At 49.0% G+C, this 24250-nt stretch overlaps 1 protein-coding gene across 12 annotated transcripts in view; it reads left to right on the top strand.

Annotated features, from left to right (window-relative positions):
• Positions 1-17140, top strand: part of LRRC20 (leucine rich repeat containing 20) — an 85636-nt gene extending 68496 nt beyond the window's left edge. For all 12 annotated transcript variants that reach the window (XM_001171016.6, XM_001171096.6, XM_001171118.6 and 9 more), the window contains one exon: positions 14606-17140. In XM_001171016.6, the coding sequence (XP_001171016.1) occupies positions 14606-14760 (155 nt within the window). In that variant the 3' untranslated portion in view covers positions 14761-17140. The remainder of the gene's footprint in view (positions 1-14605) is intronic.
• The last annotated feature ends 7110 nt before the right edge of the window (positions 17141-24250 follow it).

The following is a 24250-nucleotide window of genomic DNA, read 5'->3' as shown; positions in this document are numbered from 1 at the left end:
AAAGGGCCGGGCGCAGTGGCTCACGCCTGTAATCCCAGGACTTTGGGATGCTGAGGTAGGTGGATCACTTGAGGTCAGGAGTTTGAGTCTGGCCTGGCCGATGTGGTGAAACCCCATCTCTACTAAAAATACAAAAATTAGCCAGGTGTGGTGGCATGCACCTGTAGTCCCAGCTACTCGGGAGGCTGAGGCGGGAAAATTGCTTGAACCCAGGAAGCGGAGGTTGCAGTTAGCCAAGATTGCACCACTGCACTCCAGCCTGGGTGACAGAGCCAGACTATGTCTCAAAAGAAAAAAATAAATAAAATTAAATTAAAAAATAGAACACAACAAAAGGCTTCCAGGCTCCATTTACTGCCACTCTCCACTACTACCTGTCCCTGTCTCTGTCCAGAGTGCTGGAGAGCCGCCTGATGCCCTGATCTCCAAGCCCAGCTTTGCAAGGATGCCTTATCCAAGGAATAAAAGGCTTGTGGGGATATGGACATGGGTATGTAACCATAATGGGTTTGTTGCCTGATGCACTCAGCAAGTCAGTACGCCGAGACACTGGGTTGCAGCAGAGAAAGAGGTTTCATCATAGGGTCACTGAACGAAGACATGAGAGGATACCTCAAATCTATCACCCCAAGGAATTTGGAATTAGAGTTTTTAACAGTTTGGGAGTGGGCTGAAGCGTGGAGATCACTGATGGGTGGAAAAGAGCAGGGTGAGGTCATGGGAAAGGGAGAGGAAGCAGCTGTGCTTTCATGCTGACCCTGATCCTCTGTTGGGGGGCGTCTCCAAACTGGTTGCTGAAATTGGGGATCTGAAAAACATCTTAAGCTATCCTACAGCAAAAGTTGATGATTCTAATGTTAGCAATCCCGTCTATAGGAACAACGGGGTTGTGAACCAATTTGTAAACAGTCTTTGGACCCTAAAGTCAGAAATCCTATCTACAGGAACAACTGGGATACACAAGGTCAGGATCTTGTGCTGTGTGACTTTCAGCAACAAGGAAGTGGGCCAAAGTGCAGCCCAATTAATGCTTAATTATAACTCTATTTCAGTCCAGAATGTGGCATGCAATTCTTGTCAACCCTCTGGGGACACTTTTGAATTTGGGCATTTGGGAAATGTTCCTTCATTCACCAGTTGCTGTTTTTAACTAAGTGATTTACTTTGTGCTGGAGCTGAGCTGCACCGAGCTGGAGACTCAAATAGAACAAACACACTCCCTGCTCTCATGGAGCTCCTGGCATTGTCCCGTGCACTAGTGACCATTTGCTGCACACCCAGCTCTTCTCTAAGCACTTTTCAAGGATGCTCTTGTTTAATCCTCATGACAACCTTATGAGGCAGATACTGTTATTCTCCTCAGGTGAGGAAACCGAGGCACAGGGAGATTAAATAACTTGGCCAAGGTCACTCCATCTGAGCCAGGATTCCAACCCAAGTAGTCTTGCTGCAGAGTCCCAGCTATTCAGACAGTGCTTTGCACGGGAGATTTTTGCACATAGCTCTAGGGGGATAGAAAGCCACAGGAACATTATGGCTGAAGTGCATAATTTTGGTTGGAAGGAAACCTCTTTGTAGAAAGAACAGTATAAGGTAATGAGGCAGGTTTCCCTAGGCCAGGTAGGCAGTCAGCCCCGCTCCTGCTAGCTCCGGTCAACTCTGCAAGTCAGGGGAGGGTGGCACCCAGAATGGAAGTACTTTGCAAAAGTTTTCACCAGATTCTCTCATTAATCTTCACCGAGAAGACCAGCAATGCTCAAACTATCTGTGCATTCAAATCATTGGGCAGGCTTTTAAAACTCCATGTCCTGATCACACCCCATGCCAATTAAATCAGAGTCTCTGATGGTGGGATTCGGGCTTCATGATTTTTTAAAGCTCTCAATGTAGTTGCCCAATGGTTTCTTCTTGCCTGCTGCCCAGGAAAGCAAATTCACTGAGAACAGCAGGTTTTGCAGCAAAGAAAGAGTTTAATAATCACAAGGCCAGCCAAGCCAGAGGATGGGAGAGAATTCTCAAGTCAACCTTCTTGAGAATTTAGAGGTTAGAATTTTTCAAGGATAGTTTGTCAGGCAGGGGGCTAGGGAATGGGGAGTGCTGATTGGTTGGGTTGGGGATAAAGTCATAGGGGGTTGAAGCTGTCTTCTTGCACTGAGTCAGTTCCTGGGTTGGGGGTCACAAGATCAGCTGAGCCAGTTTCTTGGTATGGTTACTGGTTGATATGGTTTGGCTGTGTCCCCACCCAAATCTCATCTTGAATTGTAGCTCCCATAATTCCCATGTGTTGTGGGAGGGACCCAGTGGGAGATAATTGAATCATGGGGGTGGTTTCCCCCATACTTTTCTCGTGGTAATGAATAAGTCTCACGAGATCTGATGGTTTTATAAAGGGTTTCCCCTTTCACCTGGCTCTCATTCTGTCTTGCCTGCTACCATGTAAGACATGCCTTTCACCTTCTGCCATGATTGTGAGTCCATTAAACCTCTTTTTCTTTATAAGTTACCCAGCCTCTGGTATGTCTTTATCAGCAGCCTAAAAATGGACTAATATACCGGTCCAGGTGGTGCCAGCTGGTTTATCAGAATGCAGAGTCTGAAAGATACCTCAAACACCAATCATACGTTTTACAGTTGTGATGTTATCTGTAGGAGCAGTTGGGAAGGTTAGGAATCTTGTGATCCCTGGCTACATGACTTCCAAAGCATAATTCTAACCTTGTGGCTAACTTGTTAGTTTTATTACAAAGGTGGTCCCTGAGCAAGGAGGGAATTCGTTTTGGGAAGGGGCTGGTATTGTCTTTGTTTTAAGGTTGAACTATAAACAAATTCCTCCCATAGTTAGCTTGGCTTATGCTCAAGAATCATCAAGGACAGCTTGTGAGGCTAGAAGCAAGATGGAGTCAGCTATGTCAGATTTCTCTCCCTGTCATAACTTTTGCAGAGGCAGTTTTATCCAGATGATTCCAGTGTGCAAACTAGATAGAACCACTGAGCTAGACCAGAACTTCTGATGAACCCTTCTGCCCCAGGTGTGCACCACCAATTCGGAGGCAGGGAACACAGGCACATGAGAGGGGACAGCAAAATTGTCATTCTTTTCTGAGGCTCTTCCCAGAGCACCTTAACCAAAGCAGAGGAACTAAGAGAGGCCTGAGAGCAGCCTGTGGGAAGGCATAGGCCTTCCAGTGGCCGGAGTGCAGAAGGAGGAGGAGGGTGCAGAGGGCGGGGAGGATAAATGTCAGGCACGGGCCCAGCCGTTTCAGCTGCTTATTTGGCTGTCTCCAGAGTGGCCAATAAGAAGACTGAGTCATTTTTGCAAAGAATTGTTATGATCTGGCTTTGATTGCATGTCAGATATGGGTGCAGGGGACTCTTTGGAGGGAAAGGCTGTGGTGGGTGGCCCCCTCAATGCCCATTAGCCCACCCTTGCTGGCCAACCTGGGGCACAGAGGAGGAATCAAAGCCAAAGGTTTTTCTCCTTTGCTTTTCTTTCCCTGCAGCTCGTACTTAAGGACAGAAAAATGTCTCTAGGTTTATTGGTAGATTCTTAAAACATCCCGTGCTTCCCATCCTATTGATGGGGGTGCCCGCCATACTTCCTGCACCTCACTAGCCCCCTCCTCCCTGGAGAGCACCGATGGTCCCACCCCACAGATCATGAGGTGGAAGGACAGTCTTAAAGATGAAAGGTTGTGGTTCAGAGATGTGAAGGGGCTTAGCTGAGGGTGCACAGCTTTAAATGGCAGTGCCAAAATTAGGGCCTGTGTCCCTGGCCCTGTTCACCCTGCCAAATGGCCCATCGTCAGCAGGAGACTCAGAACTCCAGTCCACCCAGCTTTTTCTGCAGGCTAGAACTCAGCCTGCAGGATTGTCAAGGCTGTGCAGTGTGCTCCTGGCTCTCTGAGGGCTGGAGCTGTTCTATTTCCATTTGCTTCTGCCCCACCTCTGCCAGGATGCCCAGTCCAGGACCATGTGGAGGTAGGGAAGGCTCAGCCCCTGTCCCCACCTGACTCCACCCAGAAGGGTGTGGTGGAGTGGTCTGAGAGATGTGTGTGTGTGGCTCCGGAGCCTTCTTGTTGCAGCATGACCCCCTGTCCCTGCCAGGTTACCACAGTCTGCTTGCTTGTCTCTTGTGGCATTTTGAGAGGGTGTATGCAGCTTAGCGCAGCACAGCAAGGCGTCCTTGATCTTGGTTGTTTTTGTGTCCAGGCACCAGAGCTGCCTTGAGGCTGAGATGTGGGGCTAGGGCTGGCCTGGATTCTCTAGCAATGCTGGAATCAGAGGCCAGCTAGCAATTCTGGTTACCTCTATGCTAGGTGCTCACCTCCCTTGACACTTCCCCAGGTCCTGACCCCTCCTTCTCACAGGGTCCCACTGTGGGCACCACACTGGACCAGGAAAGCATTCTGGAGCCATCGTTTGTAATCATCCTGCTTCTCAGCCGGTTCCACTGATGTAAAACAAGTTTACCTGTCAATATTGCTAACAATTAGTGAGACGGGGGCAAGCTGACCTCAGGGAAGTAATTTTGTGTAAACACTGCCCACTCTGCTTCTACTATTATTGATTACTCTAAACTTCCCACAGACATAGGTGGGAGTCCAGGGTGGCTGTCTACAGTGGGAGGAGGGCCAGCCAGTGCATAGTTTAATTCTGCTTGAGGTTTTTGCCTTGCCATAGGCCACTGAGTCCTTGACTTTAGTCCTCACCTAAGACATGAGGCCTTGCAACAGAAGCCCGCACACTTGGGGGCCATGGGAAAGTTAAAGGGACATTCCTCTGGCTTCATAAAAGGATTCTAGAACCTCACATCCTACATTCTACAGTCATAGGCTCAAAGAGATAGAAGTAACCCCAGGATGCCCTGTAGACTCAAAGCCTCTCATTATCTGGAATAGTGGAATGTTGGAGGCCGAGTGCAGTGGCTCATGCCTGTAATCCCAGCACTTTGGGAGGCCGAGGCAGGCGGATCACTTGAGGTCAGGAGTTCGAGACCAGCCTGGCCAATATGGTGAAATCCCATCTCTACTAAAAATGCAAAAATTAGCTGGGTGTGGTGGCGTGCACCTGTAATCCCAGGGAGGCTGAGGCAGGAGAATCACTTGAACCCAGGAGGTGGAGGTTGCAGTGAGCTGAGATTGCGCCATTGCACCCCAGCCTGTGCAACAGAGCAAGACTCTGTCTCAAAAAAAAAAAAAAAAAAAAAAAAAAGTGGAATGTTGAAAACAACCTGGATGTCCAACAACAGGAACAGGAGTCAAAGTGGTACATCCATCCCATGGATTATGATGCAGCCATAGAAAGTCACCAATTTGTAACCTGAAAAGATATTTACAGCATATCATGAAGAACAGCATGTCATAGCATGCTATCTGGGAGGCCATTTGGAAATACATAGGTATGTGAGTGTATATACACACATACACAAACACATTAAACAGTGGGGAAGGCCATATACCAAGACATTAATAGTGATTCATTCTAGGTGATGGGACATGATGATTTTACTTTTGTTCATCAATATCTTTGCATTTTCTAAATTAGATTACTAGTGTCAAAGGGGAAGACTAGGATAAGTGTCTTATCATGGTGTTGGTCCACAGAGGCCTGGCCCTGACTGGCAAATGTGCACAGAATGGGTGAGGCCAGGGAATTGGCCCCAACTCTTGAGTGTAGCTGTAGTCACAGAGTTGATTAAGCAGCATTGATGGCGATTCTGCTGTTTGCCCAGCTCAGGGTGGTCTCAGCCTGAAGGGACTCATGGTCTAGTTCAAAAGGTTAGACATTCATTCATCCAACAGATATGGAGCACCCGTGAGCACTGTGCTTTGTGTCACATTTACAGGAGTGAACAGACATATTCACAGGTTGCAGAGCATGGTGCATGATACGAGTGTGTATAAAGAAAATGTTCAGAGAGTTTGGAGGGGGTTGCAGGGGAGTGGCAAAGGAAGCCACCCTTGAGCTGGGATTTGAGGAGCAGCAGGACGTGGTGAGTGGTGATGGGAGCATGGCCCATGGTATTGAAGGCAAAGCGGAGGTCCCTTTCCTCTCCACAACAAAGTCCAGAGACCACTGGGCTGTCTAGCCTCAGGACATTTATTTAACCTCTCCAAGCCTCAGTTTCCCCATCCACAAAATGCAGGTCATTTCATATTCTCCTTTGCAGCCTCCAGCTATCTCCCTCTCTTGTCAGGATGCTGTGAGCATAAATGATCTTTCAGCTTTATCCAGAAACTCCCAGTTGCCTTCTTGGGCTTGTCACTTGCGAGTTTGACTGCTCTGATGTGTTGGTTCTGCCAGCTTTGGCATGTTTGATGGTCCCATCGCTCCTTCCTCTAAGCTGCTCAAATGACTTTTGCAGTTAAATTAGGGGAAAGAGCTATACCTAATCCCTGCTCTGTGCCTGCGAAAGCTATTACTGGCCTTCAGTAGGGTGGTTCAGAGAATGCCACAGACCCTGGAGAGGCCAGCTCTGTGGCAGACGTGGAAACAGCAAGCCGAGACCCCGGCAGTGCCGCTCCCACTAGGCCTGGAGTCGTGGGGATGTGTTCCGGGGCTGGGCTGCAGTGGGTCTTCCTGCCATGCCCAGCAAGCCTGTGGCAGCAGCATGACAGGGGGACCCCCCCATCCTCAGAAGTACTAGCCACTGTGTGGGCCACTGGCCTTCCCAGGTGAGGGACAGAGGAGACACGGGAGTCCAGAGTAGGGAGGGTCCTTAGCAAGCCCCTGTTCAGCCTCCTCTGGAGAAACTGGGGAAGGATCAGTGGTCTTCAGTAGCGGATGGGGAGAAGGGGTGACAGCAGCTCTGAGCCACCATTTCTCAAGTGGGAATATCTTGACAACTGAGGTTGTGATCTCTTAGCCCGGGCTTCAGTCCTTACTGAATCGCTCAGTGAAACTTGCCTGTCATTGTTATCTTCTGGGGGCCAGGGGCCAGTGCAAGGAGACCAGGTTCTGGCCTTGGCCTTGCCCCTCTGCGTTGTGGGTTGAAGTGTATGGGCTCTGGGATCAGGAACTGTCCTGCCTCCACCACTTACTGGCGTGGCAACTTTGGGCATCAAGAAACTGAGAATCAAGTTTTCTTACCTGAGAAATGGGTCATTGTGAGGAACTGTCTAGCATAGGGCCTCAAACATCAGTTCCCAGAAGCAGCCCGCTTCGCTGGGCCCATTTAGACAAAGGTGCTCCACCTCCTTGCGCCTTGATTTCCTCCTGTGTCCAATGGAGTTTGATGCCCCATGAAATAAAAGCCAAGTGCGAGGGGTCTTTCTTACTCTGGGTGATCAGGGGCAGAGGGGATGGCATCTGTACCCCTGCCCACGCTGCTGGCTGTGCCGCTGGGGAATGGCTGCAACAGAACTCCTGAATGTGAAGATGTGCAAGAGTCCAAGGAATTAGCCCTTTTCTTCCCAGCCATTATTAATAGGGAAAATGGGGGCCCTGCTTGAAAGAAGAGACTCAAGAACTACCATAGGCAGCACCTTTCTTTAGCCCCCACACCCAGCAAGAGGCTGGGACGAGCGAGGCCAGGCTGCTGGCAGCTGTGTGGTATGACATTTGTACCCACATGAGCTCCAGAGAAAGCGAAGGAGGTGAGTGGGCACTCCTAGCACTTGTTCTTTCTTTTCCTCTTCTCCGAGGAGTCATGTCTGCTTATAACCCTGCCTTCTGAAAACAGCCTGTCTCTGCGTCTTTTCCTGTCTGAGCCTCCATTTGCCCTGGACTCCTGGCCTCTCCCACCCCTCCTTGCTGGCTCACTCGCCTGTCACATGGTTCCTACTCCAGGCAGGTGATGACCAGCCCCTCCCTGCCACACCCCCCAACCCCGGCTGCCCTATAGCCAGTCTTCTTATTGGGGACACAGCTCCTGGAGTAAGCAATTCCTGTGTCCCCCAGCATTCAAGGCCGTGGACTGGGCCCCTGGTCTCATACGCAGAGCCTGCCTTCAGGGAACTGAGAGGCCAGGTCACCCCAGAGTCTAAGGGTAGGCAAGCTCCTCCCGTTAGGGAACCTGGCTGCCAGTTTACGGGGCCCGGGGACTCCTGCATAGCGCTTCTCTGTGGTCAAGAGTCTTCTCCGTCTCGGTGTCAGCCTTGCTACCCACTGGCTGGGTGACCCCAGGCAAAATTACTTCCTCCCACTGAGCCTGGGTTTTCGCAACTTTCAGGACCCTCCTACCTCCTGTGGTCTCTCTGCCATGATCTGTACAGCTTCTTGTCAATGGCCTATGAATATCAGTATGTCCAGGAACTTTCTTGTTGGTGCTCTCAGCGGAGGCCAAATCTGGGGCTTTGGCCTTCTATGAGTGGTGGTGAGGGACTCCGGGAGCCACAGTGCTTTTAGGAGACATCTGAGGCTCAACCCTTGTTCCTTTCTATGTGAGCCGACATCTGGGTTATCTGGGTGGTGAACTCAGGCTGAGACTCTGCTGGCCAAACTCTGTGGGCTTATCCCCAGGCATCTGGGCTGCTGCTCAGCGGATGCAGGCCCCAGACCAGTGACAGGGAGCAGGGAACCTGCACTAGCTGGACACATGTTGCTGGAGCACTGTGCTGTTGTACTGGATGCAGGCATCTTGTCGACTTCTGGGACCTCCCTGCAAGGTGAGCAGTATGACTCCATTTTACAGATGAGAAAGCTCAGGTGCAGGGATCCTGCCTGAGGCACCACAGTCACTGGAAAGCCGGGCGTATCCTTCTGACTCCAGAGCTTGTTTATCTTAATAACCACTACCCACCCACTCTCAACTATCATGTGAAGCGAAGGATCTGGGGGCCTTTGCCTAAATAAGGTGGTGGTGTTTTCTAAGCTCCAGGCTTCAGCAGTGTCATGGACAAGAAGGGATAGATTTGTTCTATGCTGTGACCCACAGCAGAACAAGGAGGCCTGGAAGATTCTAGAAGCAATTTGAGAACATCTCCAGGAAGCTCTTTCTCTCAGGACGGGTCAGCAGCCTCTTTGAAAGCCTTTGTTGGGGGTGCAGGATAGGAAGCTCCTGGGAGATTCAACAGGAATTCTAGAGAGCAGTTAGTGGAGGTATATACACATATTCATTGACAGAGCAATCAGTCTTGCTCCTGGGCATATATCCAAAGACTTTCCCACATTGGCTCCTAAGGACAGATAGAGGCCACCTGGGTGTCATTGCTGGCAGAGTAGAGAGGTACAGTGTGGTGGGTGCACAGCATGGTATACTAAGCAGCAGTCAAAAGCAGATGGATTCGATGTACACAGTCCTCGTGGATGGAATGTAAAACACGGCTTAGTCAGTCACACTTACTATTGGGCACTAATACTCTTCCCCATTGAAAGGAACCAGGACTTCTTGGAGAAGTGGCTGATTCCAGGGCTGGGAACAGGGAAGGCTCAAGACGTGTCTTCCTAGAAATTCAGGCAGTGCATCCAAAAAGTGCTGGAGCCATGTCAAAAGATACAGGAGCCAGGCCAAAGGGGCTCCCAGTGGTCAAATCTGGACAATTTGAGCATCAGAATAATGAAGTCCAATAATGAATTGTAAATCACTAGAAACATAGGAGTCTATATTGATAATAGATACATGGAAGAGAAGTAGAATACTGAGGACTGTTGACATTAGGAAATCATTTTGCAGCCATCATAAAGATCAGGTCAGGTAAGAATCTTTAGTGGATGCTAAGTCTAAGAGTGATGAATGCTAAATGTTGGTGAGAACCAACATTTAGGATATTTGCACGCTCTTAAGATGTGTCCCCACAGACTTCTTGTTAGATGCAAGGGAGAAAAAAAGCACACAATAGTAATTATATAGTGGAGAAAGCAAGTTACACATTGATCAAGTGATCAAAAGTAACAATAGAAATGAATTTGGTGTGCCTCTGATGTGATACCCCAGGAAGGACATGCACCTGTGCAGTCTTCAGCTGAGGATGCGAAGTCTTGGTTGAATCGTGAAGAAACACCAGACAAACACAAAATGAGGAACTTTTAAAAAGGGAAGGGGGTAGTGCACTACTCCTCCAAAATCAATGTCATAAAAGACAAAGGGGCCCAAAGAGTTAGAAGTAAATGCAATCCTTGATTCCAGACTGGCTCTGGTACTAGAGGGGGAAGTGCTGTACAGGATGTTAGGGCACCTGACCACACTGAACTGTGGGCCATGGGTTAGATACACATTCTATCAATGTGAATACCTGGAACCCTTAACTGCACTGTGGTTATGTAAGAGAATGTCCCAATTCCTAGGAAATACACACTGAGGGCCATGACGTATGTATGGTACACTCAAATGATTCAGAAAAAAAGCGTGTGTGTGTGTGGGGTGGGGGAGAGAGAGAGAGAGAGAGACAGAAAATGCATGCACAAATGATAGAGCAAATAGGATAAAATGATAACAATTGGCGAATCTAGGTCGGGCGCAGTGGCTCACGCCTGGAATCCCAGCACTTTGGGAGGCAGAGGTGGGCAGATCACAAGGTCAGGAGATTGAGACCATCCTGGCTAACACGGTGAAATCCCGTCTCTACTAAAAATATAAAAAATTAGCCGGGCGTGGTGGTGGGCACCTGTAGTCCCAGCTATTTGGGAGGCTGAGGCAGGAGAATGGCGTGAACCCGGGAGGCGGAGCTTGCAGTGAGCCGAGATCACGCCACTGCACTCCAGCCTGGGTGACAGAGCGAGACTCCATCTCAAAAAAAAAAAAAAAAAAAAATTGGCAAATCTAGCTAATGGTCATCTGGTATTTTTGCTAGTTTTTATTTTTAGTTTTGCAACATTTTATACATTTGAAATTATTTCCAAAGGAAAAAAGGAGGGGGGAAGAGACTTAAGACAATAATATTCAACTTTTCTGAGTAAAAAAATTTAAGACTTCTGAAACTGAAAGTCCTAAAGACATTTGAATAAAAGCGTGGCCCATGCTATGTGGTTCCATTTGTATGAAGTTCAGGAATAGACCAAATTAATGATGAAGAAGATCAGAGGGTATAAACTGGAAAGGGGCACAAGGGAACCCTTTTGGGGGTTCTTGAAATGTTTTCTATTTTTATCTGGGTGGGGGTCTCATACATCTGGGTATACATCACATATATACCCAGAAGAATGGAAAGCAGGGTCTCGAAGAGATATTGGCGCACTCATGTTCTTAGCAGCATTGTTCATCATAGCCAAGCGATGGGAACAACTCAAGTGACCATGGACAGGTGAACCTCAAGGTTCATTCACGTTATGACATGTGTCTGAAGTTTCTTCCTTTTTATTATTTATTTATTTAGATAGAGTTTCGCTCTTGTTGCCCAGGCTGGAGTGCAGTGGTGTGATCTCGGCTCACTGCAACCTCCACCTCCCAGGTTCAAGAGATTCTCCTGCCTCAGCCTCCCAAGTAGCTGGGATTACAGGCATGTGCCACCACACCCGGCTAATTTTTTGTATTTAGTAGAGACAGGGTTTCACTGTGTTGGTCAGGCTGGTCTCGAACTCCTGACCTCAGGTGATCCACCTGCCTTGGCCTCCCAAAGTGCTGGGATTACCGGTGTGAGCCACCGTGGCTGGCATTTCTTCCTTTTTAAGGCTGAATAATCCTGCATTATCAATGCCACGTGCCATAATGTGGATGAGCCTTGAGGACATTATGCTCAGTGGCATAAGCCCATCACAAAAAGGCAAATACTATATGATTCCACTTATATGAGGTACCTAGAGTAGTCAAATTCATGGTGGTTGCCAGGTGCTGGGAGGAGGGAGGGATGGGGAGTTTTTGTTTAAATGGGTATAGAGTTTCAGTTTTGCAAGATCGAGTTCTGGAGATTGGTTGTAAAACAACGTGAATGTGTCCATGCTGCTGAACTGTACACCTAAAAATGGTTAGTATGGTAAATTTGTTTGTATTTTACCACAATTAAAAATTAAAAATAATATTTAAAAAAGATTGTTATTGGTGCTTAGTAAAAAAAAAGAAAAAAAAAATATATATATATATAAAGAAGTGGCCTGATATCTATATAGCACAGTACCATTTGCCTAAAGTAAAATATGTGTATAATATCCATTAGTGTGTTCTAAAATTAAACACAAAACAACCACAAAAACAAAAAGCCCCCGACTGTGGGCAATATTTTGTGCCTAGGAGAGGACAGGAGCTGGCTCTTGCCATCACTATCGGCCTGAGGTTGTGTAGGACTGCATGGGATGAGGTCTGGCCCCGTCCTGTGCTGGGGTGGGAGGTTTTCTGGGATCCGGCTGCTCACGGAATTGGATCGGGGAAGAGCGGATGCAGCCGGAGCCTCAGCTTGCACAGGGCACGCGTCGAGGGCAAGCCTCCTAGTGTTGTCCGGGTGATCCTAAAGGTTAGGTGGGAGGAACTGTAACAGGTTACCAAGTGTTAGTATAGCTGCTGCCTTATTCTGGTCCTTTAAAAAAAAAAACTGAGGCGAAATTCACATAACATAAAATTAACCACTTAAATTAACCACATAAAGTGTATAATTCATTGGCATTGAGGACATTCACAGTGTTGTGCAATCATCACCTCTATCTAATTCCAAAATACTTCTGTCACCCCAAAGGAGTCCCCATATCCTTTAAGCAGTTGCTCCCCAATTTAATTCTGTTTGAGGAAATATTAGTTATGTCCATTTTCAAGATTGGGAAAACAAGGTACGGGAAGTAATACAAATTTTTAGGTGGTAAAGCTGGGGCATCAGCTTAGGGCTGTCTTAAATTTCATGTCTATGACACTAGGCTGTGCTGCGTCTTCAGTTATAACTGAGAATATTGGACCTGGAATTAATTATAGATCACTACTATCTTTATATTTATTACACTGTGGCATTTTTGATGAGTGTTGGAAAATGCCCTAGTATCTTATGTAAGTTAGGTGGATGACAGCTTGAAACTTGATTTCCAAATTCTACACGTTAAATTTTGGAAACTAGAGCTGGGACAGGAGATATGTTTGTTTTGATTCCAGAGGACATTCCATCTCTAAGTGATGATCCAGCATAGTGATGATCCAATATAGTCTGGAACTTCCCAGATAGCTCTTATGGAGCAGTGATATAGGTAGGGCACATTATCAGGAGTCCTGATAAATTCAAACTGTAACCAACCTCCCTTAGATAGACCCAAGATAGTCATGTCTGCTTCTTTAGGGACTCTTTAGGGGTATGATGGAGCAGATGGCATGATAGAGTGGCATTCCCATAGTTAAGAAGAATTTCCATAGGCCACTGTATGCGACTTCCTCTCTCTTGGCAAAAATATTCTTTATGCACTTAATAGTCTTTGTTTTTGAATAGTTTTATTGACACATACTATACAATTCACCCATTTAATATATGCAATTCAGTGGTTTTGGCATATTACATTATTTTTTAATTGTGATAAAATATATATAACAAAATGTGCCATTTTAACCTTTTTTTTTTCTTTTAAGAAATAGAGACTGGGGTCTCACTATGTTGCCCATCCTGACTTTGAACTCCTGGGCTCAAGAAATTCTCCTGCCTCAGCCTCCTGACTAGCTGAGACTATAGCCTGGCTGATTTTAACCATTTTAAAGCATACTGTAGCTCAGTGGCATTAATTACTTTCACCATGTTGTGCAACCATCACCGCTATCTATTTCCAAAATATTTTCATCACTCCAACAGAAACTGTAGCTATTAAGCAATAAATCCCTACTTCCCCTTCTCCTAGCCCCTGGGAACCTCTGTTCTACTTTCTGTTTCTATGAATTCAGCTACTGTATGTACCTCACATAACTGGAGTCATAGGGTATTTGTCTTTTTGTGCCTGCCTTCTTTCTTTAGCACAATATTTTCTCTTTTTTTTTTTTGAGACAGAGCTTTGCTTTGTCGCCCAGGCTGGAGTGCAGTGGTGCGATTTCCCCTCACTGCAACCTCCGCCTCGTGGGTTCAAGCAATTCTCTGCCACAGCCTCCCAAGTAGCTGGGATTACAAGCACCCACCACCATGCCCGGCTAATGTTTTTGTATTTTTAGTAGAGATGGGGTTTCACCAGCTTGGCCAGGCAGGTCTTGAAATCCTGACCTCGTGATCCACCCGCCTCACCCTCCCAAAGTGCTGGGATTACAGGCGTGAGCCACCACGACTGGCCTAGCACAATGTTTTCAAGGTTCATTCATGTTGTAACCTGTATCGAAATCACGTTCCTTTAAAAGGCTACATAGTATTCCATATATCATATATATATGGACAACATAGTATATATCATGTTGTTTATCCATTCATCTATTGGTGGACATTTGACTATTATAAATAGTGCTGCTATGAACATTTGTGTAAAATTATTTGTTTGAATGCCTGTTTTTAATCCTTTCAGTTCTACCTAGGAGTAAAATTGCTGGGTTGTATGGCAGTCCTACGTTTAACTTTTTGAAGCAGTTGATTCTTATTTTTTAGGATGCTCTCCTCCATGTGGTTGTTATATCCTGGTGGGCCCGATGGCCCTTCGCACAGGGCTGGGCACCAGGAGCTGAGCCCACGTGCAGTGGGCAATGGAGAGCTGCCCCTCACCATCAGGTGCTCAGAGTCCTCATGGCCCATTGTCCTTCTTTTCTGTCTGGTTGGCCTCCACCACTCTAACCTGTCCATTCTGTCCCCACTAGATGTGCCCGTGGAGAAGCTGGCCGCCATGCCAGCCTTGCGCAGCATCAACCTCCGCTTCAACCCACTCAACGCCGAGGTGCGCGTGATCGCCCCGCCGCTCATCAAGTTTGACATGCTCATGTCTCCGGAAGGCGCAAGAGCCCCCCTGCCTTAGGCCACCCTCCTCATGCCCACCCAGCAAGGGACAGAGGCCACAGGCCTGGAACCCTGGAAGGGAGGGAGGCCCATGGGAGGCCAAGCCTGGGGGCTGGGGGCGGGTGGGCTGAGCAGCACGTGGTGGGTGGGGTGCAGCTGGTCTGGATAGATAGCTTACAGCAGTAGTGGGCTCTGGAATGCCCAAGGGAAGAGGCAAGGTGGGGCCTGCAGCCTGGACTCGGCACTCACAGCTGCTGTGCAAACTCAGGCAGATCTCCTGCCCTCTCTGAGCCTTGTCACTTGAAAAAAAAAAGGACCCTTTCCCTCCTTTGGGCTCCCTGGAGGTTTTTAAGCAGTACGTGCCTCCAAGTTACCTCCAGATCAGCAGGCACAGGTGGGCATTGCTGGGTATTTTCTGAGCCCCTGCGGGTTTGAGGCCTTGTTTTTAGTGCTGAGAGCCAGTTGCTGCCCTGAGAAGAGAAGACAGCCTCCATCTATTTATTGCTTCCTGAGAACTGACCTGGATGCGGCCCTCCGCAGGGCCCGGTCTTCAGTCCTGTGGTCCCTGGACTGGTGGGAACCTGAACTAGGAGTCCTGGGAGAGCTGTGGTGGGAATATGGGCTGGCACTGCTGCAGGGCAAGAACATTCATGTAGGAGCCCGAGGACCAGCAGGCTGGGAATGGGGAGCAAGTCACGTCAGCTCTGTCATTCCCCACAGTTAACAAATTGGCAGGGTGGGAAGTCCTGAGTGCTCCGTCCCTCTAGCATCACTCCTGAGCTGCGGGAGAGGTGGCCCAGAGAACAGCAGAGTCAATTACACCTGCAGCTCTGGTCTAAAGTGATTAGATGGCCACCCTCACCACTGTCCGGTCCAGCAGCAGCCTGGCTGCCTTGTCATGGCCTCCTGGGGGCAGAAGGCGATGTGGACCACGGGATTTGTAGCCAGCCAGCTCCCAGGCCAACGCCCAAAGCCCTGATAACCTAGTTCTTTTGAGGCCCTCAACCTGGCATCTTAGGGTATGGTCAGGCAACAGGGTGACCAGCTGTCCTGGTTTCCCAGGACATGAAACTTTCAATGCTAAAACTGGGACAGTACCCGGCAAGTGGGGATGGTTGGTCCCCTACCAGGAGAGGGCCTGGGGCTCTTGCTTCCTGAGAACTCCTGTGGCTTGAAGAACCTTGACTGCTTGGTCCTCAGGTATCTACCTCCCACCTTCTCCTCATCTGTGGAGCAAGCCGACTCAGTGCCCCAGACCCCACCTGATCTGCACCTTTGTTTGAATCTCCAGAGACACCTGAGGCCCCAGGGCTTGAGGCAAAGCCAGGCCATCCAAATCCTGTGTGCTGTGGACGAGTGGCCACTTTACTACTCCTAAGGCTAAGATGTTGAGAGCTCAGACCACTGCTCAGAGCAGTAATCCCTGCTCAGAATGCTCCCAGTTCCCTCGTCCCTGCCCAGGTCTCTTGTCTCTTGGGAAGGAACTGACAGGTTGGGCCATTGTTGGGCCATCACTGAGTGCTCAGTATCTCAAGAGACTCTGTTCATTCTGCTCATATCCCAAGGCCTGGTTGGTCAAACTCTGGGCAAAGGGTTTTCAGGATGAGGAGGTCAAGACAGGATCTCCAGAGCTACCGAGTTCATCTGTGGGTGTTGGGGGCAAGTGGGGGCTGAAGTCCTGTGCAGGCTGCACTGGCCCCACCTGCCTTGTGCCCTGGAGTAGGGTTTCTCCTTGTTGAAGAAGAGGCATCCTTCTCTGATGTGCACAAACACAATGTATGACCAGAGCCTTGCAACTCAAAGTGTGGTCTGTGGACCAGCAGCGGCAGTGACACCTGGGAGCTTGTTAGGAATGCAGAGTCTAGGCCTCACCCTGTACCTCCCGACTCAGACCCTGCATTTTAGCAAGACCCCCAGCTGATTCCTATAAGCACTTTAGAGTTTGAGAAGCAAGGACCTAGGCTGGGGATGTCCTCCGAGCAGAGGGTGAAGTTTCTCTTAGTTCTCTCCCTGCCACTTCCAGGGATCTGAGCCTGTGCTCAGCCTCCTCCCTAACCCACCCTGGGAGACACTTGGCCTGTTAGATTGTTCTGGAGTCTGCATGGCACTCCTGAAGAAGAGAGTGTGACCTGCAGTCACCAGGAGATGAGGGTTAGGTGTGCCCAGCCCTCCAGACCTGGCCTTTCTGGTTAACCCCTGCATGCCAAGCTGCCTGCTGCCCCAGGTCCTCACCTCAGGCCTTTGAAGGGGCAGCTTCTGGAAGTTGTTTTCTCCTCTGCTTGGAGAGTTTGCCCTTGTCTGTCTTGGAAAGTGTGGGCAGCCACAGACGCCCCCAAATCAGAGCTCACAGTGAGTGAGCCCCTAAGCTTCAGTCTGCAATAAAGAATGCATTGGTTTCATCTGCCTGGTTGGTGTTTGATTCATTCTCACTGTACAGACCTCCTATAGCCTGGGCATCAAACCAGCCCACATGCAAGAGGGGTGCCCTCTTGTTGAAAGCACGAGGTAAAGAAAGCTAGAACTGGATGAAACGTGGATTATTCACAGGTGGGCACAGGTGCAGCCAAGCAGAATTGGTGCGTGCCCCCCAGCTGCGTTACTGCAGGATGGCTAAACATCAGGGGGAGACTGTGTATCTGGGAAAGGATGAAGAGACCCACTATCTCCAAATTTCTCTCTTACCAGTGCCAGAAATTATTCCCTTAGTAATTTGTTCCTCTGAGTCCATGGTTCTCAAAGAGGGATCTCTGGTCCAGCAGCATCCGCAGCACCAGGAAGTTAGTTAGAAATGCGAATAGTTGACTCCACCCTAGATGTGCAGAATCTGAAACTCGGGGGTGGGGCCCAGCACTCTTAACAAGTACTCCATGTGGTTCCAATGCCTGCTGAAGTTAGACAACTACTGCTCTGGGTTCAATGTTAAAGTCAGGTTTTGCTTTTTTTAAGTCTGAGAGGCCAGCTTAAGTTTGCCTTGAGTTTTAGTCCAGATGCTCCATTGTTTCTAATTATTATTATTATTATTACTATTTGAGATGGAGTTTCACTATTGTTGCCCAGGCTGGAGTGCAATGGCGTGATCTCGGCTCACTGCAACCTCTACCTCCCAGTTCAAGAGATTCTCTTGCCTCAACCTCCCAAGTAGCTGGGATTATAGGCGCCCACCACCATGCCTGGCTAATTTTGTATTTTTAGTAGAAATGGAGTTTCGCTATGTTTGTCAGGCTGGTCTTGAACTCCTGACCTCAGGTGATCCACCCGCCTCGGCCTCCCAAAGTGCTGGGATTACAAGTGTGAGCCACTGCGCCTGGCCCAATTATTTTTATTTAACAAACACACATAGAGCTTAGTGGGTACTAGGCAGTGTCTTAGTGCATTATAGCTATTAACTCATTTAATCCCTATAACAATCCTAGCTAGCTTTGTGATTTGGATAAATCTCTTTTCCTCTCCAGGCCCTGTTTCCTGTCTGTAAAACTAAGGGGCTAAACCAGAAGACCCCTAAGGGCCTTTCCAGAACTCATATGGTCACTATTTCTCAGCTCCTGAAGGCCCTGTGATCACTTATAACTGTCCCCTGTGGATTAGCCTGGACTCAGGCCGCTGGCCTCCCTCACCCCAAAGGTCAGAGGTCAGAGAGAGGACTCCCACCTGTGTAGTTTTCTGTTGAAGGATGCCTCACCGAAAACATCACCAGATCCACCTGTTAATCAGGTGAAGCTGATTCTACTTTTCCTGCTCGAACTTGACAGTTTTCCTAGCGTGTCAGACTTGGGAAGACAGTCAGGAAGTGATGAGAGATTTCAGAGTTTGGTTTTAGGTGGGACTTTCAATGCAGAGAAGGAAGCCTCGATTAGGATTGGGTAAAGATCAGGACATAGTTTAGGATCGGTGGACACAGCAAAGGGGGATTTTGAGGCAAAGGGTTCAAAGAGTCTTGGTGTGTAAACTCTCTTTTGATGCGATTAAGAGTTGATCAGTTTGCTGTTGCTTTAAATGATTCCTTCAGAAAGCTCTTGGAACGAACAGTAAAGTTATTTACAACTTTTTCTTCCTGGGCAAGAGTTTCCAGGACTAGTACTGTTATGCTGGGAAAGATGGAGGAATAATGTGGACGGGAAGCTGTGTGGGGCTACAGGATTCTAATTGTAGTCTCACCCAAATACCATGTTGTACCCCAGAGCCCCGCTTTGGGTATGTTCTTCACATGAGATGTGCCCATCCCTTCACAGAAAGCCAGCCCTGGGAAGCGAGCAGCAGTTCCTGAGCGATAATTGGCACCTGCCCCAGAAGGCCTCGGCAGAGCCCTGAACCAGATGTGAAGGGCAGGAAGGGCGGGCCTGGGGGAAGAGCGTGACTCAGGCAACTGGGCAGGAAAACCTCTCCAGCCCATGAGCAGCCAGGCCGTGCTCTGACTGTGTCTCCAGGCCAGGCAGGCTCGATCCGTGCCTGAGAAAAGGGACATAGCTGAGCTGCGTTAGGTCCAAGCAGGAGCACCCCTGGAGCTCCTAGTGTTTATCAGCACCAGGCAGGCACTGGTATGTGGTTTGGGTTTTTTTGTTTTCTGTTTTTTTGTTTTTGACGCAGAGTCTCGCTCTGTCACCCAGGTTGGAGTGCAGTGGTGTGATCTTGGCTCACTGCAACCTCCACCTCCCAGGTTCAAGTGACTCTTCTGTCTCAGCCTCCCGAGTAGCTGGGACTACAGGTGGGCACCACCATGCCCAATTAATTTTGTATTTTTTTAGTAGATACAGGGTTTTGCCGTGTTGGCCAGGGTGGTCTGGAATTCCTGACTTCAGGTGATCCGCCCGCCTCAGCCTCCCAAAGTGCTGGATTACAGGTGTGAGCCACCACGCCTGGGCAGTGTGTTTCTCATTTATTGTTAACATCACCCCTCTTGGTGCCCACTCTATGGATGAAGAAACAGGCTTAGCACGTGACTAGGAAGGAGCAGGGCTGGGATTGGTTTAAACTGGGTTGCAAGTTCCAGGTTTTTGCTGTGAGCCCCGGGTCCCTCAGGAGGCCGGCTTGGACTGAAGTGGTTGATTGCTTTCTTTAGCTGACACGGTCCTTCTACCAACCCATTCCTGTGAAAAGACCTCTCTGAAGCTTTACTTTCCTCATCTATAAAGTGGGTGCCAACATTGCCTTTCCTAATCCCATAGGGTTAAGAACAGGTGACAAAGGTAAGTGCATCAGCATGGTGCCCAGTTCACACTCCAGAGAGTTTCCTCTCACATCTGCTTATGCCCACCCTTGTGTGGGCACAGCCTTTAGTGCCCAGATAAGAACCTCACCTCTCTCAGTGCCGTGCAGATCTGCATGCCACACATACCTGGAGCTCATCTGGCCAATGGGAGATTTAGTCCCACAGAGGATGAGAAGATTGACAGTTCCCCACTCCCTCCATCTTCATAGTTCAGGAATCTACAAAGGCTCTGTCTCAGGCCTTTGAGGATGAAGAAGTACTCAAGGCGTTGGCTGGGAGCCAACTGGAGCCCTTGCTACCCTATGTGTGTACATTCAAGTTCATGCCAGCAGAAGCACCTGGGCACCCTGCTTCCTGTAGCTGGGAAGCACTTAAGTTGGGGTGCCCTCCAGGGTGGACTCTGCAGGACTGCCCCAGTGCATGACTGCAGGGGGTGTCACTCACAATGCAGCCTCAGTAACTGGCACCATTTGCATAGAAAACTGTGAATGGGCCACCTGGCGCTGTGCTAGGGCTGGTGCTGCATCTATGGACTATTTCCAAGAGAACCAATCACGGGAGCTTTCTCAAATGTAGATTACCAGGCCTATATGAGCCCCATTAAACCAGACTCTGGAAGTAGGACTCATACCTCTGCACCTTAAAAGGTCCCTATTCATCCTTCACACAGCACGCAGAGGATCCTTCTAAATCCCAACTCTCTCATCTGCTCTGAGCCCTGCCATGGCTCTCCACTTATTTCAGTATAAAAGCCCAGGCCTTGCCATGGTCTTCGAGTTCTGGAGTCACCCGCCCTCTGTTACTTCTGTGGTCTCTTTCGTACTCCAGACACACTGGCTTCCAGCTGGTCCTCCAACACCCCACATGTGTTCACATCTCAGGGCCTTCGCATTTGCTCCCCACAGCCCTCACACACCCACCGAGATATTCCCATGGCCAACTCCCTTATTTCCTTCAAGTCTACTCAAATCGAGGTCTCTCCTAACCACCCTACTGCAGCCTGCCCCATTGCACTTCTGTCACTTTTATCTCCCTTAACCTGCTCACCTTTCCCTTTATCTATAGTGCTTCTCCAATATACGCTATAATTTACTTATATCTATGGCTTCTTGTCTGTCTACTCTCGCTAGAATAAAATTCCTATGAAGGAAGGATCTTTGTCCTTCTTAGTCTCTGCTGTGTCTCCAGCACCTGGAGTGATGCCTGGCCCATAGTGGGTACACATGTATGTTTACTGAATGACTGAATGGACAGGTGGTTGATATGCACTGATGCTTGGGGGCCTCTGCTTGTGAAAGAACTGCCGTGTGATATCCACTTCCCAGCCCAAGTTCAGGTACCATATTAAATACCTGTGCTCACCAGCAGAGTTTGCTTCCAAAGGACTGAAAAACACCAGGAAGTCTTCCTCACTTTGGTCTTTCCAGACACTCACAAGCCATGGTATTGTGGCTGGGGCTTTTCCTAAGTGGAGTGGCCAGGAGTCAGTGTACATGAGCTGAGAGAGAACAGTCAGTCCCCAATGCTGTCCCTTAGCCTGCCACTGTGCCTGAAAGCCCACCAGGATGAGACTGCTGCTGTTGATGAGGCATTGCCCTGTCCATATGATCTTATTTTAACACCTGCCAGGATTCAGAAGGGAATTCCTAGTGGACCAGGCCCTCACTACTCAAAGTGTGGACCTCAGACGATCAGCATCAACAGCACCTGGGAGTGTGTTAGAACTGTAGTGTCAGCCGGGCACGGTGGCTCACGCCTGTAATCCCAGCACTTTGGGAGGCTGAGGCAGGTGGATCACTTGAGGTCAGGAGTTCGAGACCAGCCTGGCAACATGGCGAAACCCCGTCTCTACTAAAAATACAAAAATTAGCTGAGCATGGCGGTGTGAGCCTGTAATCCCAGCTACTTGGGAGGCTGAGGCAGGAGAATTGCTTGAACCCGGGAGATGGAGGTGCAGTGAGCTAAGATTGCGCCATTGCACTCCAGCCCAGGAAACAGGAGCGAAACTCCATCTCAAAAAAAAAAAAAAAAAAAAAAGAAAAAAGAAAAAAGAAAAGAACTGTATTGTCTGGGTCTCTCCCCAGGCCTATTGAATCAGAATCTGCATTTTAACAGGATTCCCATGTGATTTGTGGGCATGAATGTCCTGCCAGCTGATAAAGTCAACTTGGGGTTATTTTTTTCTGCCGGACGGGAATCCATAAGTTAACAAGTAACCTCACAGAGTCTGTGCCTTTAATTAATAGTAACTAACAAAGTTACAGTGGTACATTCTCACAGGCAGACCTGTTGAACAATGCAGTTATCATCTTTGTCTCTTTTCTAGATTTTGGGTCATATTTCCTTGTAACAGATTCCCCTGGGAGGGTATCTTGAGCGTTAACATTCCTGGGACCAAATTTATCAGCTGCTCCGTGTTTCTGTTAGAGAAAGGCAAGAGCCACCCAAAGCTTGAAGTGAAAGGAAAAAACCAGAGGTGTCAAAAAAGAGTAGAGGAAGTGAAAAGCATCACCAGCAGCTCACCAGGTGTCTGTGACCACACTAAGTGCTCCCCACTTCTCACCTCGTTTAACCCCCACAGCAACACAGGAGGCAGCTACTATTATTTCAATTATATAGGTGAAGAATCTGGGGAGAGGAGGTGTTCAGCCTGGCCAAGATCGACATTAGTCGAGGCTGGCGGCTGGGGGCACAATTCAGATTCAATTCAGATCCAAATCCAGCCTTTTTTTTTTAAGAGACGGGGTCTCATTGTGTTGCCCAGGCTAGAGTATAGTGGCACAATCTCACTGCATCCTCGAATTCCTGGGCCCAAGCGATCCTCCTGCTTCAGCCTCCTCAGTAGCTGGGATTACAGGCACGTGCCACCATCCGCAGCTAACTTTTAAATTTTTTTGTAGAGATGGAGTCTTGCTATGTTGTCCAGGCTGGTCTCAAACTCCTGGCCTCAAGAGATCCTCCTGCCTCAGCTTCCAAAGCACTGGGATTACAGGTGTAAGCCACCATGCCCAGCCTCAAATCCAGAGCAGAGTCCATGTCTCGTAGAATTGGTATCCAGGGCCCAAGAAATGGTTTACAGAAGGCCCCATCTAAGCTGGAGGAGGCCCCAGGGCTGCCCCAGCTATCCCAGATAACTGCCCACCTCTTCCCAAGAGGCTTCACCACTTTCCCACCACCTTGTAGAGATGTGTTTTTCCTGATATAGTGGCCTGAATCCTTCTTGACCTAGTAGTGCTCACCCAAAAAGCTCTCATTGCATCCAGGGTGCAGAACCTAAGACAGAGAGCTGGAGTTCCTCAGGGCATCCCAGTCCACCCTAGGAAGACTCCCTGCATGCAGATTCTCCAGAGGAGAAGGTGGGCTGTCAGAGGGGAAAAGTTCTGATCCAAACTTCTTCTGCTTCGTAGATGGGAACCCCGAGTTCTAGAGGGAATGTTCCACAGTGTTCAAGAGCAAGTGGAGCAACCCACCCAAGGATGTGCAGGGAGTTGGTGGAACCCAGACGAATGCCCAGGTTTCCTGGCTGCATGCTCTGGGTTCTTTCTGTGGCCCTCACTGGGCGCTGGGGTTTGGGAGCTCCTCTACGTGGCACTCCTGGCATCTCCTCTGTGGCCACTGCTGCCCTGGCTGTGCTGTGGAAGTGAATCAGCCATTGGAAACCTCACTTGTCATTTATTAATGCAGATAATGACGCTGACCTGCTTCCCTAGGGAGAGCTGACTAATAAGCATTTTATAACCTTTTGAAGCAACTGCTCCTCTGAGGCTGGTTAAGGAGACGGAGGGATGCCTCCTGGCTCCTAGGAAGGGACTCCACTCCTGCCTAGGTCTCAGCCTCTCTGCAGCTCCCCTGGCCTTGCTTTTCAAGGGGACAGTCCCTCCTTTCACACCACCATAAACAAACACACTGAAAATGCTGGGGATGTGCTGGGGGTCTGACTCCAGGGGCCATATTTTCACCACACGGAGACCCCCCCTTTCCTGTGGATTCTGTGCCTTTTCAAAATGGTAGCTACACCAATGGTCTTCCTTGCCCCAAAGGCCCGTGTGCATTTCCAGCCAGCGAGAGATAGACTGAGTCTCCATGGGAGATGCCTGGCTTCCCCACCACAGGGGAGGTATCCCACAGGGCTGTCTTCAGCCTCATGCCAACCCTTCTCCCGGGTACCTACCAACCCTCTCAGGCATCTCAGAACACACCTCCGACTCTGCTTAGAGGATGAGGAGTGTGTGTATGAGGCCAACACAGGCCTTGTGGGTTCCATCAACACCCACTGAGGGCCTATGACCAGGGAGGATGCTAG

This window comes from Pan troglodytes, chromosome 8 (assembly GCF_028858775.2).
Source record: "Pan troglodytes isolate AG18354 chromosome 8, NHGRI_mPanTro3-v2.0_pri, whole genome shotgun sequence".
NCBI classification, from domain to species: Eukaryota; Metazoa; Chordata; class Mammalia; order Primates; family Hominidae; genus Pan; species Pan troglodytes.
Note: the sequence above shows the minus strand (reverse complement) of the source record. Positions and strands in the feature narration are given on the sequence as shown.